The 15,273-nt window shown below is 35.9% G+C and overlaps 2 protein-coding genes across 2 annotated transcripts; one reads left to right on the forward strand and one right to left on the reverse strand.

Annotated features, from left to right (window-relative positions):
* Nucleotides 1–195: 195 nt before the first annotated feature.
* Nucleotides 196–1,588, reverse strand: LOC149651758 (cytochrome b5-like). Its single transcript, XM_089848822.1, has 3 exons — nucleotides 1,310–1,588; nucleotides 402–530; nucleotides 196–331 (listed from the first exon to the last, which is right to left on the reverse strand). Exons 1-3 carry the CDS (start codon nucleotides 1,574–1,576, stop codon nucleotides 266–268), a joined length of 462 nt encoding a protein of 153 aa, XP_089704948.1. The 5' UTR covers nucleotides 1,577–1,588; the 3' UTR covers nucleotides 196–265.
* On the forward strand, nucleotides 1,283–14,952 carry LOC149651759 (uncharacterized). Its single transcript, XM_089848811.1, has 6 exons — nucleotides 1,283–1,410; nucleotides 6,130–6,695; nucleotides 12,561–12,756; nucleotides 13,366–13,494; nucleotides 13,667–13,815; nucleotides 14,705–14,952. Exons 2-5 carry the CDS (start codon nucleotides 6,145–6,147, stop codon nucleotides 13,700–13,702), a joined length of 912 nt encoding a protein of 303 aa, XP_089704937.1. The 5' UTR covers nucleotides 1,283–1,410; nucleotides 6,130–6,144; the 3' UTR covers nucleotides 13,703–13,815; nucleotides 14,705–14,952.
* Nucleotides 14,953–15,273: the final 321 nt, after the last annotated feature.

Below are 15,273 nucleotides of genomic sequence, written 5' to 3' on the forward strand. Positions count from 1 at the left end.
AGTTCGGCCGTCTACCACCGCGAGCGTCTCACGTTTTGGAGGGGAAATTCTGAAACCGCCACTAGAGGGCCAACCGTTGGTGTGTATCAAGAATATTCACTTTCGCCAAGTGAAGAATTTGGTTAGCTCAGTACTTCTAGTCTCATCTCGCTTCTGATATAATGGCAGTTAAAGGCTCCATGATTGCGTAAGGACTCTCAATTATGGTTATATTCATTTAAAAGTTGATTGCTGTTCTTAAATAATTGTTTAATTTAATTAAGTGTCAAGTAATTGATAGTGTGGATAATATCGATGTTGATTGCCATATATGGAGGTTCAAACGTTCGCTCTAAGTATCAAAAAGAAGAAGAAAATTTTGTATTTTTTTTAAGGAAATTATTTTTAAGTAATTAACCAACCTCGATTAAAACTCCTATACAATATTTTTCCATTTCTTCAAGAGCAGCTTTGCTATGTCCGACTCCTCGAAATGAGAAGGTGGCATCAGTCCCAGCGTTTTCCATAATTATTTCGTCACCACCGGGATGCTAATTATTAAAAAAAAAAATGAATTTATTAGATTTGGAATCTGAACTGAACTGGCGTTTACAAAGGTACGTATGTAAATGTAGTTAGTTTGCGATGTCCGCCACGTTGCCCTTACCCTTTTTTATGTATTTTTTTAAATTTATAATTTATTCTTCGAAAGCAATTTAATTTAATTACTAGGTTTATTATTAAAACTAGCTGTTACCCGCGGCGTCGCTCGCGTGTAATAAGAACTTCTATCAAAATGATATAAAGAATGGGTAGATTTTACTGATGACTGATATTTTTGTAGCACCCTAGGAGCGAAGGCACTCGGCGTTGCCCGTCAGCCCGTCGGGATGCATTTTTTATTATTTTTCACGCGGACATTATTCTATAAAGAAGGGTTTTTAAGTTTTTGGCCGTCATTTAAAAAGATGGCAACAAATCGAACCCAAAAGACCATTCAGCCCGTCTATAGGTTAAAGGAAAGCAGTGTACTAAATATTTTTGAAATCGGTTGAAAAGCGCGGACTTTGTTGCATAGAGAAGATTTTTTACATTTCTGGGCGCCACTTTTTAAGATGGCGGCGGATTGGAAAAATCTTTCTTAGTACGCGCCTACTACATATATGTAACGTTCCTGCGAAGTTTCAGCCTTCTAGGGCAAGCGGTTTGGGCTGGGCGTTGATTATCAGTCTGTCAGTCAGACAGGACTTTGATTTATATAGATATAGATTAATTAGATAAGAGAGCGTCTTTAATTGAGGGTTAGTTTAACTATTGCAATTTTACGTACTGCTTTTAGAAACTCCGTTACGTCATAAATTCGGTCCCGTACAACAATCCAACAGTCATTATGCGTAGAATGTTCGCTAACGTCGGACAACGTGTAAGAAGGTAGGCATTTTTCGTCTAATCTTTCTTCGACGTTACTGATGTCATTAACGTTGGCTTGAGTTTCTTGACAATCGCTACTGTTCGATTCGGAACATCTATCCAGTGATTCCAATTTATTAAGTTGGTCCATGTTGAGACTCTCCCGTAATTTAACCAATTCACGCATGATTCGGTTAAACGCAACCTTAAAGAGACAGGCGTTGAAAATTTAAGTGGTTATTCAAACTAGATTTAAATCACGAGGTTTATTTTATTATTTTTTAAATCGTTTAATTGGCACGAAGGATTTTAATAAATTTTAATTTTCTTTTATTTTTAGTTATTCAGCCAATAATCGAGGTTATTTAAACGAGATTTTAAACCGCGTGATGTAATTTTATAAATCGTTGAAATTAATTTGTCTATTAAGAATTTCTTAACCGAGGTCAATAAAGATAAGACCCCTTTTAGGTAGCTTAAAGAGTTTTAAAAGGTTTTATTATTTTACAGAATTAAATTATCTCGTTCTTTAACAGAATTTACAGTTTTCAATGGCTTAGTGTGTTTTTTTTGGGGGGGGGGACTGTTTTTCGCAAATCTGATTTATTTATATTTTTATTAACTCATTAATCTAAAAATGCCCCTCTTTAAATTTAACGAGCAAGAATTTTAGTTTTTTTGCATATTTAAGATTATTTATGAGAGGATTAAAGTGAACTAATACTATGAGATTAAAATCTTAAGTAATAAAATAAAAATTTAACTGCAGTATTAAAATTTTTAATAAAAAACGGGAAAAACCATAATCTCGTAAACACAAACATTAATTATAAATATTGAATATTATATTTCTTTAGATAGATCGAAAAAACATTTTAAAATTTTACTGGACAATGTCCAGTGTCCTGTGCTTATTTCCGCCCTGTTAAGGGGATATTCTTTGGGCGATTTCGAGTCGAAAATGTAATTTCTATGACATTTTGCCACATGGGACGCCGTTTTCTTGTTATGATTTGAGTATTTTAAGGATGACCCCTTAAATTTAACACAAGAAGCTGAAAGACAATGTTGATTTAATTAAGGGGTAATCCCTAAAACACAAGCACTCCAATCATCACTTTAGAAACCTTCGAACTAGGTTAATGAAACAAATTTTGTAGGGAAGTTAATCTTAAATAGTAGATGCTGTTTTATTATACTTTTATTGACCACATTGAAATATGACGGCCAGATAAGTTATTAACGTCAACTAATTAGTTTTAATCATAAATTTCAATTTATTGATGCTTTTAGGGTCAATTATATTTAAATATATTTTATCATATATACTAACACGTCCTAAAGTTATTTAGTTAGAATTAACTAATTAATTAGTATTAACTAATCATTATCAAAAGAGCCATGGTTTTACCTATAGTTAACTAAAAAAATCCATAAACGTCCAAAATAATTAAGGTTAACTCACCTAATACCTAAAGGAGGGTTGTGTTAAGTCACACGTTTTATATACAAAATGTTTCAGCCCGGTCATAAGACATGCTATTTATTTAAAAAAATATTGAAGTTATATAATAAATTGAATTTTTTTTAAATCTATGACGGAAATAAGAGAAATATTTTATACTACTCGTCGATAGCCAATAAAGGAATGAGGAATTTTTCGGTCGTCTTTACGACTTTAAATAATTTGATTCCAAGGACTTTTTTATGAACCGACGTAAGAGATTTAGATAGTCGACGGAGGTATAGTTTTACTTTGTTACACGTCTGTTTGCTTTATCATTTATAAACGTGTAGCGAAGACAGACAAGCGTGTCCGCACTCTCGCCCGATGACTTTCAAATACCCCCGGCTACCGAATGCTCCAAATCCCTTTTTGTAATACAATCTTAAGCGTATTTCGTCGCTCTCTCGCGGTGTCTTGGGCTATAGAGTTACTATATGGCTTCCTAGTTAATAAGTTACCTTGGAAGTTACCTGACGTCTAATCTCGTTGTGGGGCCTCTTCTATCGAATATTTTTTTTAATCAGGTTTTCTTTAATGCGACATATAGTATCAAATTTCTCACAGTTGAATTAGGTTTTTTTATTTGAAATTTTCTTAATAGGGTTGTGTTTAATGGTCTTAGGTTGGTTGAACATTTGGTCATTAACTGAGCCCCAATTCGTAATAACATTCTGCATTTATTATTGGGATATTCTGATAATTGGGAATATAATATACTTAAAAACCTTTTATATTATTATGTGGGTGGTTTTTTTTAGCCACATCGTAGTATACGATGAGGCACTTAGTTTGACCCGAGCCGTAGTAGTTGTAGTAGTAGTGGTGGTAGTAGTAGTGGCCGGGGTTGTCGCTTTCGTTATCGTTAGATTCTAGCTTAAAAGGAACTCGATAGTACCTCAACCCACCCATAGGGATAACTGAATTCGGTTAGAGATTTTATTTTAATTAAAAAATTTTCTTGGTCGCAGCCGGGAATCAAACCCGGGTCGCTCACGCAGTAGTATAGGCCCGTTCACATTACCCAACTTTAGTCAGCTGACAAATCATAGACTTGTCAGGCCGACTTGTCACCCAATTTAGTCTAGTCAGGTCACTCGTTCACACCACCCAACCAGTCGGGCCGACTACCTTTGAAACACAAGAGGGTGTACAAAGCGGTACATAATAATAGGAGTGATTTGTTTTGGATTATAAATGTTCAAACTCATCGTCTCGAAAAAATTCGACTACTTTACGCGCATCAAAAGCTATTCCCACAGTAAATCCCACTTAATTTTTGCAGTTGAGAACATAATAAAGGTCAGTAATATCAGAAGTAATATAGGAAACTTCCCTACTATATTACTTCTGATAATATTCAATGAGGAACAACCATCAAAACTTAATAATTAACCCATGTTAAAAAATGGCCAAGGCCCGAAATCATTTTAATTATAATATTAAATAATGACCGATACTCTCGGTTCTCTCTCTCGAGCTGAAAGAAAAACAGCACGTGTCCCATGACGTAATAGCCAAGGCTTATTGTGATTGGTTTGCTCCCTCTCTGACTTTAGTCGGCCCGGCTCCAATCGCCTACCTACCCGATGAAAATCCGAGCTTGAACCTGACAATAGTACGGTTGGGTGAAACGTTCATATTGCTTGACAATCTGGCCTGACTGGTCAGATCGGGTTTGTCAGCTGACTAAAGTTGGGTAATGTGAACGGGCCTTAAGACATTCTACCACTGACCCATAGACACGTGATAGAAACTTCGAGTTTTTGTCGTTTAGTTTTATCCCTAAAATGTCGGGGTGATGTGGGGTGTGGTACCTCTTAATCTGTGGGGTCGGATACTTTTGAATCTTAATCTGTGGGGTCGGATACTTTTGAATTTTAATCTGTGGGGTCGGATACTTTTGAATTTTAATCTGTGGGGTCGGATACTTTTGAATTTTTATCTGTGGGGTCGGACACTTTTTTTAGGGTCTTTGAATTTTTTTTTCTATTTATATTTGTGCTAATTAAATAGATAACGATGTGGCTACTATTAAGGCCCTTGGGCCTTCTTGTTTTTAATATTTTTGTTTGTCAGACATTAAGGGGATATTCTTTGGGCGATTTCGAGTCGAAAATGTAATTTCTATGACATTTTGCCACATGGGACTCCGTTTTCTTGTTATGATTGGAGTATTTTACGGATGAACCCTTAAATTTAACACAAGAAGCTGAAAGACAATGTTGATTTAATTAAGGGGTCATCCCTAAAACACAAGCACTCCAATCATAACTTTAGAACTGTGTCCCTTGTGGCAAAATGTCATAGAAATTACATTTACGATTCAAAATCGCTCAAAGAACATCCCCCATTATTTCTAAACAGTGCATCCTCTAAAACATAAGCAGTGTTTTCACAAGAACTATGGTGTCACAAAGTATACATTTATTGCCACAGCAAGAATCCTATAGTAGACACACGTCATTTCCTACGCTGTAAAAGTTACAAACTGCAATATATTTTCATTCACGCCCATTATACCCCAAGCTCGTAAAATTTAAATACAGAAGGAAAAAAACTGCAATGTCAACGAAAACAGCGGCAAGTTATTCGCGGTGTTGTCAACGTTAAAGACCCTGATTTGTCTTTCACGCAAACTAATTTTTTTTTTCTTTTTATGAAAGAGTTAAATATTTCAATTCTCAAATACCCTAAGGTTGTCGTTCAAATCCCATTGGAGTCGTAGAGTGTAGTGTAGTGTGGTGTGTTGGCGTGGTTTAGTATAGTTTTAAGCGAAAAGGAAAGTGGCTATTTTTGGTTCAAGGGCGATCAGCGTCACAGCCATCGGAGAGATGATACGGAAGCGGGAAAAGGCAAAGCAAAAATCCTTAAGAGAAAAACTAAGTAATCTAGAGCAACCTTCTCCTCTTAAGTACGGTAACACTTGTCAGTAAACGCCAAGCTAATTGTTACGTGAATGTGTTTTATTAATCGTGGAATAGTGTCATTGTTTGTCTGCATAGTTGGACTGTTCCTTGGCATTTAGCTTGCTTACGCTTAAAGGACCATGGCGATTGCAGCGCCGCCGTAATGGCTTTATCGCAACCTGTTGAGTTTCAAAGTAGTGTTAGAGCATTCCCCGCAGACGCCTGGATTAACAGTGTCAGAGTTCCTGTCTAGATTTTTCCCCATATTAAAAGAAACCTTTGAAACCCCCCAAAAAATAAGTTTATATTATTAAAATTATCTTTCAGTAAATTCGACGAAAAATGGCTCCGAGAACGTGGAAACGACCTTTATCCTTGATTTACGACAATAACTACCGTTATGGCACCAACTTGTACAGCGGTGCCATTGACGACATCGAAAGGAAGTACTTGAGCTCCATGTCAAGGACTCGCCTTCCGGTGGACCGCCCAGACGTCAGCTTGACCACCTTCGCCGGATCTTCCTTGGCCACTGGTCAGAGGGAGACGGCCCAAGCTACAACGACTAGCTCCACCAACATCCAAGAATCGTCCAGTAGTTACGATTTGAGGAAGGTCAAGTCCGTGTCCGATTTCGATCTGTATCGATCCCTTCACGACTGGACCCCGTCGTTGGCTCCAATCCCATCCCGTTCGTCCTACTTGAGCAACATCGACTCGAGCTTGACCGCCGCCCACGAGGCCGAAGAGCGACGATCCCGCAGAAGGCGTAGGAGGAGGGCCGATGACTTGGACCGTTTGGACATGTACGCCATCACATCGACGCCCGCCTACTCTTCCTTCACCGAGAGAGCGTCAGAAAAATTTGACTCTTCCTTCTGGATGGACAAATGGTAAGTCTCCTTTCCTCAGAGAGTCTAGTTTTCGTTTTTCTCTTAAGTATACACTCCGGGGTTCAGACTCATTGGTCAGTTTGATGCACCATGGCCATTTTTAGGGGATCCTCAATCTGTCCTACCTGCGGGCAATTTGTTCTTGGAAAGTGAGCGCCATTTTGAACCCTGATGTACTCTACGAGTACTTTATAGGTCAGTTCAGAATTTGTCTTTCACAGACCCGAAGAGAGAGAGAGAGAGAGAGAGAGAGAGAGCTTAGGAAACTTAACTCTTTAATTTTACTGAATGGGTTTCAGTTGGGTCACGTGCCAAATAACTAGTCAAAATTGACGAGGGTAGTATTAACAATATTAACATCTGGTAGGCTTAGCTTTTCGGAGATTGTTCTAAACTTTCTATTAAGGTTGATCCACTTGAAGTTGTAGTGAACTTTTTAAGAATTTAGGAACCACTTTCTAAATTTAGGATCGCGAGCTGTTTTTGTTGGTTAGCTCGGGCGAATTTCGAGGCTTTCTTCGTGTTGACCTAGAATCATTGCATGGCACGCTAGCTGTACCACAGACATTTTTGCATTTTAGCCAAGCGAGATTCTATTTTGTTTTTGCAGAAGATCGGGAGAGAAGGTTTTATTAGCGGATGGTGCTTTGCTTAACGTGTATTTGTAACTCAAGCTTGTGCTGTTAGGAAAAAAAATACCTGCCACTGACTTTATTTTAAATAAAGTCGATAAAACAAGAAAACCAAACCACACCCTTTCTATTTTTTCTTCCCTAAATTTACAATCCCTCTTAAAGATCAACCAAATGTTCGTAAAATATCCGATGTTCATTTCATTCATTCCTTTTATTTGCCAAAACCAAAACGTCTCCCAATTTTGAAATTCCCATCCTAACAAAACAAAATCGAACATTTTTGTGTTTTGGATTCGAATAAAAAGATCGATAATTTTATTAAATTACGAACATTTTGTCGTTTATTTTTTTCTTTCCCAATTAATTTATCAACACGTCCTTGCTTATGCTTACGCGGCTTCAGGCTTTTCCCATACAACGATTTTAATCAATGGTAAATGACGTCAAGTTAATTTTTTTTAAATAGTAATTTAAATAATCACGAGGTGCTTCACATCTGATTAAAATATCACGAGCTTTTTTATCTGATGAAAGCGAAACCTTTCTTCACAACGGTAATTGCCTTCATCACGTGAAGTTAATTTTTTCGAATAGTGCTTTATATAATCACGATGTGTTTTAAATTAAATATCACGAGTTATTTTTTTTATCTTTTTGAAAAAAAAAATTCCATCTTTCTTCACGGCCTTTTAACTTTTAAAATAATTTAATATTAAACTTTTTGGCTTTTGAGTATACCAAGGTAATTTTTTTTTAAATTTATCATGATATTTTTGACACTTTGCGTGGGTAAAAACACTTTTTTAGATGACGTAGTTTTTATGAAAATCTATTTTTAAAAAGGCAATCTTCCCCTTAGCGTATAGCTTCCGGGATTCAACCATTTTAAGTCTCAGTTCGAGTATGTTTTTCTAAAAATTAGCTAGCCGGGATGTGAAATTTTTTTGGGACCGATTCCAAGTGAAGTGAAATTATAATTATATATACGAACGAAGAAGCTTTTTCAAAGAATTTTTTTTTTGAAATTGTTCTTTCTGTAATAACCTTCGGTTTATGCGTAAATACAGTATTAAATTTCATAAAGTATTTATGCAAATTTTGAGATATGATAAAATTTATGTCTCTAGACATTTGTGTTTATGCAAATGAATTGAGCTTATATTTCCTTGATCTGTGTTTGGTATTTAAGCGGTTTATGAAAAGTTCAATCGTAATCTTAGCTATCAACACTTATTATATTATTTTACCATTCTTGAAATTTTTAAGGTTAGGGTTTAGTTAACAAGCTCTTAACCCATCATTAGTTCAATCAGGTAGTTATAATAATATAACTATAACCCTTGTAGAACGAACGATAGCCTACTTGGCATTAGTTCAACAAGTTTTAGTTCAAGACCCACCCCGTTCGTGTCCCTGATGGGTAAGAATTGGTCTTGATTCTATTCCAAAGACTTAGGCCTAACCATTGTAATATTTTTTACTTTGAAACCATGGAACAACCTCTATAATGTACAGAATGCCAAATAATCCAAACCTTAAACTCTTCATTCTCTTGTCTATCTTCTATCCCCTTTTTTCTAATTAATTTCATTGGCTTGTAGATAAACATCTTTTAAATTCCAATTACAGGCTATTTATGGAACTATTTTACCATTCTTTTGGTATAATTAACTTTACTCTGGAAATATTTTAAATAATTGCGTCATACCGGACGGGATATTTCTTAGAAGGCTATTTTTTTTTTACAAGAAGTACCGGATTTAACCGGTAATTACTCGTAATTTAGGTAATTCGACGTGACTAAATTACAGAGAAGTTATTTTTTTCTCGCATATATTATACCCTGAAGGTTATTTTGTAAAAAAAATATTCAACTAGATTTATGGGGTAAATTATTATCTAGACATTTTATGCGTTTTGCATCAGATTATCTTCATTACTCAAATTTCGACTGATTTTCTAAAGTGCCCATAAGTTTTTAAGCCTAACGGTGAATTTTGACCAATTTCTTAAGCCTAACCGTGAATTTTAACCAATTACTGAAGCCTAACCGTGAATTTTAACCAATTTCTGAAGCCTAACGGTGATTTTTGACCAATTTCTGAGGCCTAACGGTGAAATTTGACCAATTTCTGAGGCCTAACGGTGAAATTTGACCAATTTCTTAAGCCTAACCGTGGATTTTGACCAACTTTATAAGCCTAACCGTGAATTTTGACCAATTTCTTAAGCCTAACCGTGGATTTTGACCAACTTTATAAGCCTAACCGTGAATTTTGACCAATTTCTTAAGCATAACCGTGAATTTTGACCAACTTCATAAGCCTAACCGTGAATTTTGACCAATTTCTTAAACCTAACGGTGAATTTTGACCAATTTTTTTAAGCCTAACGGTGAATTTTGACCAATTTCTTAAACCTAACGGTGAATTTTGACCAATTTCTTAAATCTAACGGTGAATTTTGACCAATTTCTTAAGCCTAACGGTGAATTTTGACCAACTTCATAAGCCTAACCGAGAATTTTGACCAACTTCATAAGCCTAACCGTGAATTTTGACCAACTTCATAAGCCTAACCGTGAATTTTGACCAATTTTTTTAAGCCTAACGGTGAATTTTGACCAATTTCTTAAACCTAACGGTGAATTTTGACCAATTTCTTAAATCTAACGGTGAATTTTGACCAATTTCTTAAGCCTAACGGTGAATTTTGACCAATTTTTTAAGCCTAACGGTGAATTTTGACCAATTTTTTTAAGCCTAACGGTGAATTTTGACCAATTTCTTAAGGTTAACCGTGAATTTTGACCAATTTCTTAACCCTAACTGTAAACCCAAGGAAATTTGACCAAACCTCTAATCCTTAACTGAGTTAGACCTACTATTGAAACCAATATGTGAATGAAACCGCGCGTTTATCAGAAACATTTCAAACTTAAAAACCACGAACTCAATTCTCAAAGTAAGCCACCCACTGGTTTTTGGCGTTGACAGAAAAATAAGCAATAAAAATGTTGAACAGGGCTTTTCAAAACCTAGCGTAAAGCATATTTGCTTTTTCAGACTCAATATGTCTGATGCGCTCCAATGAACCCTGAGCTTCTTTCTATCAGAGGAAAGTTCTAAAAATAACTCAGGAAATGAAGAAAAAACACTTTAGAATAAACTTTTAACCTGAACTACTTGTATAAGAACCTACGGAACACTTGTTAGCCTCAAGAAAAAAGCTACAGCACCCTAATTTGGACACGCTCCTACAACCTCATTTAACTTTTGAAAGATCCAAATTGCTTTCGTATATAGTGGTTGAGCCAAGTACTTAGTTTTTAACCCATAAAAATTGCACTGTTAGTTGGTTTTGTAAAATGCCATAAAACCATATAACTTTAGTTGTAATTTTTAAATAGATCATTGTGTTTAAAACAATAAGTATATGATACTTCTCTTCGAGAGAAGTGTACCAACCACAAAGCGGGAGGGTAATTGTAACATGATTCTTCCCAACCAACATCCCTTAACATTTATTATAGCAAGGTTACTAAACCGAATCACGTAAATACGCGATAAATAGTTCCCTCATCATTACTCTATTACCGCTTAACTATTTGGGGATCTTGGGACGTACGTCAAGATGATGTTTGTGCAGGTTGATTGCTGAGGATTTAGTACCAGACAGTTGTAATAGAATTCCCCCTAGCACGGTGCGATGCCCATCTGAAGTTTGATGAGCAGGAGAGCAAACAATAAGGGGTTGAGCCTGGGAAAAATCGTGTAACATAACTAAAGCATTGAGAGGATACAGAGTGTTAGAGGTAGTAGCGTACGACAATGTGTAGGCTTAGGTCATGAACATGTATATAAATACTTTTTATGGCCTGGGTAATTGTTTTAGTAATGGTTCAATTTCATGGTAGCATCTTTAACCTTAATATTTTTCTCTGTTAACTGGGAAGATTTCGGGCTTGAATGACTTTGAAGATGGATTAAATTGGGATTTGAAAAGGGAGCCTGCAGGGGATCATTTCTATTTCGACAGTCTTTTGGTAAGCAGCGCGTATTCTTCGATGGCGTCTGGCCAAAGAATGTTTAACGACCTTGGAGGTGTGACAAGCGAGGCCTAACTTCCTAAGACGCGAGAAGAAGGGTTAATTTCGCGATGTCGGCACTTTTTAAACACGCGCGTGTAGTTAATTACGTCATATAGTTACTGGTAGTTGGCCTAACTAATACTTAAATAAAAAAAACCCGGAGCTCTACACGATTCTTAAAACGGATTAATATTGTTAATAATTTAGAAATTGAATATGATACGACTGACCTTCATTCCTACAATTAATAATTGTCATTTTTCCGAATCTGGTAGAGATGGAAAGTTTTGATAAACTATAATTAATTATTCATTAATGAAGGGGTTTCTTCACAGATTCCAATGAAAAATTACGCTACGTTTTATTTCACTGCAATTTGATATCCTAATGATATTTAAAACTAACTTTAATGATTTTTTTAGTACGTGAGACTAGAAAGATAACAACTTAAAGGTAAGGACAAGGCCAGACTTAATCCTTTTTAGATTCAAACATAGAGGACACAGGTAAGATAGAGTAGAAATGTTGAGGGGTGCAATGAAATTCTTCCAGAGTACCTCGCGCACGCCTTTACCTTTGGTAGATGATTATTAAAGGCCGACTTCCAGCGAAAAGGGTTCTAGCGAACTGAAAACCGAGCATCGAGACCGACAATGAAGCGACCGTGCCGATTTTCGAAGGCCCGCTGGGTCAAAAGTTGGAAGGGTTCTCGCAAACTGAAAGCCGTGCAATGTGGTTCTAGCTAACTGAAGATGAACAATAGAAATCCTTTTCAATTTATTTACTCTCGAATTTTTGGTTTCCCCCGAAGAAAATTCTCTATTGTGTATCTTCAGTTCGCTAGAACCACATTGCACCGCTTTCAGTTAGCTAGAACCCTTCCATCTTTTACCCCAGCGGGATTCGAAAATCGGCACGGTCGCTTCATTGTTAATTTCGATGCTCGGTTTTCAGTTCGCTAGATCTCTTTTCGATGGAAGTCGGCCTTTAAGCGCCATAAATTAACATATATTCTGACCAATTGTGGTCCCCACACATGATCACGTCATTATACAACAGACCTATCAGAATCACCCTATAAAGTTATGTTTTTTTTTTCATAATTAGCCTAAATTGTTTTTGATTTCTATGTCATTTCAGTCGCCACATCCAATCGGAGCTCGATGCTTTAATTCAACGATCAGCCGAAACAGAAGCACACATTAAGTCAGACGCGTTGGGTGCCAGAAGTAAAATTCAAACTGGCATCAACGAATTGGCCCACGAACTCGAAGATACGACCAGGCAAAGCGGGGAATTGCAAAAAGTCATTAAGAGGCAGGCTAAACAGTTGGGGGTACGTTTAAAACATTTTTCCTTATAACAACTATTAACATCACGTACCTTGAGTTTATTCAAATTACAAGTATTAAATAACATTAAGGCCATTAAAAATTATATAAACGTTTGATGTAGAAATCTAAGAAAAATGGTACACCGCTTTAATTTGTTTTCAAGAGACTTTAAGTGACAGGTGGTCAACTAATTAAGCAAATAATTTTCTCTCCTTTACTTGCGGCGATTTTAATATCATCATATATAAGTTTATAAAATATGTTCCATAAGTATGACGCTACATATACTTCGCAATGCTTACGTAGAGACTTACAGCTCGAGCTAGTTCGAGAACGACAGCGAGAATTGACTACAGTCGGTTAATTCTGCAGTCCATCTAGTCCTATTTAGTCTGTACTAAGCTTTGGAAATTGCCTCACCAGGCGTCGCTTTACCTCGAATCTATGACCTGCGTTATCACTTCATGACAAGCTCCAGTTTGTAACCAGTGACAAAACTTATGGAACATATCTTATAAACTTATGATATCGTAAAATAAATCAATTATGACCGCTAAACTATTTGGATGATATTGTTTAACAGAAACTTTCATAATTAAAAAACCAAACAGGAATTGCAGTCGTTGTATGACGAAGTGCAGCGCCAATTGATGGAAGCCACGGAAGAACTCTGCAATAACCAACGCCGCTGCCACAACCTACAAAGCGAACTCGACAAAGTTAGACACGGCGTTGAACAGGTAATTGTAATTGCCTCAACTATACCAAGAACACTAGATTCTCTTCCATAGCTCAATTCCCCCCCCCAACGGGATTGCGATGTACTTTTTATAGTAATCTTTGACCCTAAATGCAAATCAGCGCTTACTGTATGATTGACGAACTTTCGTTGTAATATAGCATTCATTTTAGGCGTCTGCTCGAACAAACAGAATCAGCGCGTGGTAACAAGATTTTAAGCATCAATTATAACAAACACAGCTCTCAAGTAATTACGAAAAGTATATCAAAATATATATCAACGAATCGCTGACCCCCGGCTTGTGAAGTCTCCTTTTTAAGTAAGAAATATCTTTAATTTTTTTTTTTGGTTTTTTCCTTATCGAAATTCTAATGTGAAGATTAAATGTTTTCACTTATTTAATATGAAATGAAACTTACACCATATTTGTTTCTCATTAAGATATGGTTATTTAATACGAAAATTTCTATGGAAATTATTTGTGATAGCAATTATCTAATGTCTTAAAGGCCGACTTCCATCGAAAAGAGTTCTAGCGAACTGAAAACCGAGCATCGAAACTAACAATGGAGCGAGCGTGCCGATTTTCGAATCCCCGCTGGGGTAAAAGATGGAAGGGTTCTAGCTAACTGAAAGCCGTGCAATGTGGTTCTAGCGAACTGAAGATACACAATAGAGAATTTTCTTCAGGGGAAAGCAAAAATTCGAGAGGAAATAAATTTAAAATGATTTCTATTGTTCATCTTCAGTTCGCTAGAACCACATTGCACGGCTTTCAGTTAGCGAGAACCCTTCCATCTTTTACCCCAGCGGGGATTCGAAAATCGGCACGGTCGCTTCATTGTTAGTCTCAATGCTCGGTTTTCAGTTCGTTAGAACCCTTTTCGCTGGAAGTCGGCCTTTAATTTCCCATTATATTACTAAAATGACTTTGCATTTTTTTACCCAATTATTTTTCAACTATGTTAACGATAGATTCATGATTTTACTTGTTTTAAACCCAAAATTTAAATTAAGTATACATAGTTTTCAGGCTAAGAGGATTCATACCATTTACACAATGAGACCAGGCTATTTGTGGACGTAAACGTGCAAACTACTTTGTCCTGCAAGTAGCCTCGTCTCATTGTGTAAATGGTGTGAATCCTCCTAGCCTGAAAACTAAGTATCTGATTTAAAAAGTTACAAAGTAATAATATTTTTTTCAGGTTTCCCTTTCCAAGTAGTTTATAGCCCTAAAAAGATCAAAATCTCGAAACGGTGTTGAAAGCAGTTCACTCTATCTATTCCAAACGGAAAGAATTTTAACAACTCATCAATTAAGTTAATTATAACTAGTTTCGCTGATTTTAAACACACGCATCTATTGTTTACTTGTTAATTATATATTATAAACATGTATTTAAGTTCTATTTTCGATTTTAAATTAGATTTTAAGCAATTAATTTGGCTGAAACAAAAAGAAATCGTGGTGGTTTTAAAAAAGTTTTAAACCTTTTTTTTCTTTTTTTTTTGTGAAACTGGATTGGCTATTAAATTAGTCTAAAGTTTTAGAAAACGTGCTTTTTTTAAACAGAATTTTTTCAGAATTGACACCCAAAAAAGATAGACTGATCAATGATTTGCATCAACAGTAACTTCACACGAAATGTAAGTTAAATTTACGCAATTTGCAAAAGTTTTAAGAACGGATTAAGTTACGCAAAAGTCGTATTTATGTATGAAATGCAAAAATATTGTTTAGTTCAGTTTGATTTCGATCCCCAGTTAATGTAGG

Source organism: Phalangium opilio, unplaced genomic scaffold (genome assembly GCF_054372755.1).
Source record: "Phalangium opilio isolate 3A_F unplaced genomic scaffold, DU_Popi_V2 ptg000082l_1, whole genome shotgun sequence".
Taxonomy (NCBI): domain Eukaryota; kingdom Metazoa; phylum Arthropoda; class Arachnida; order Opiliones; family Phalangiidae; genus Phalangium; species Phalangium opilio.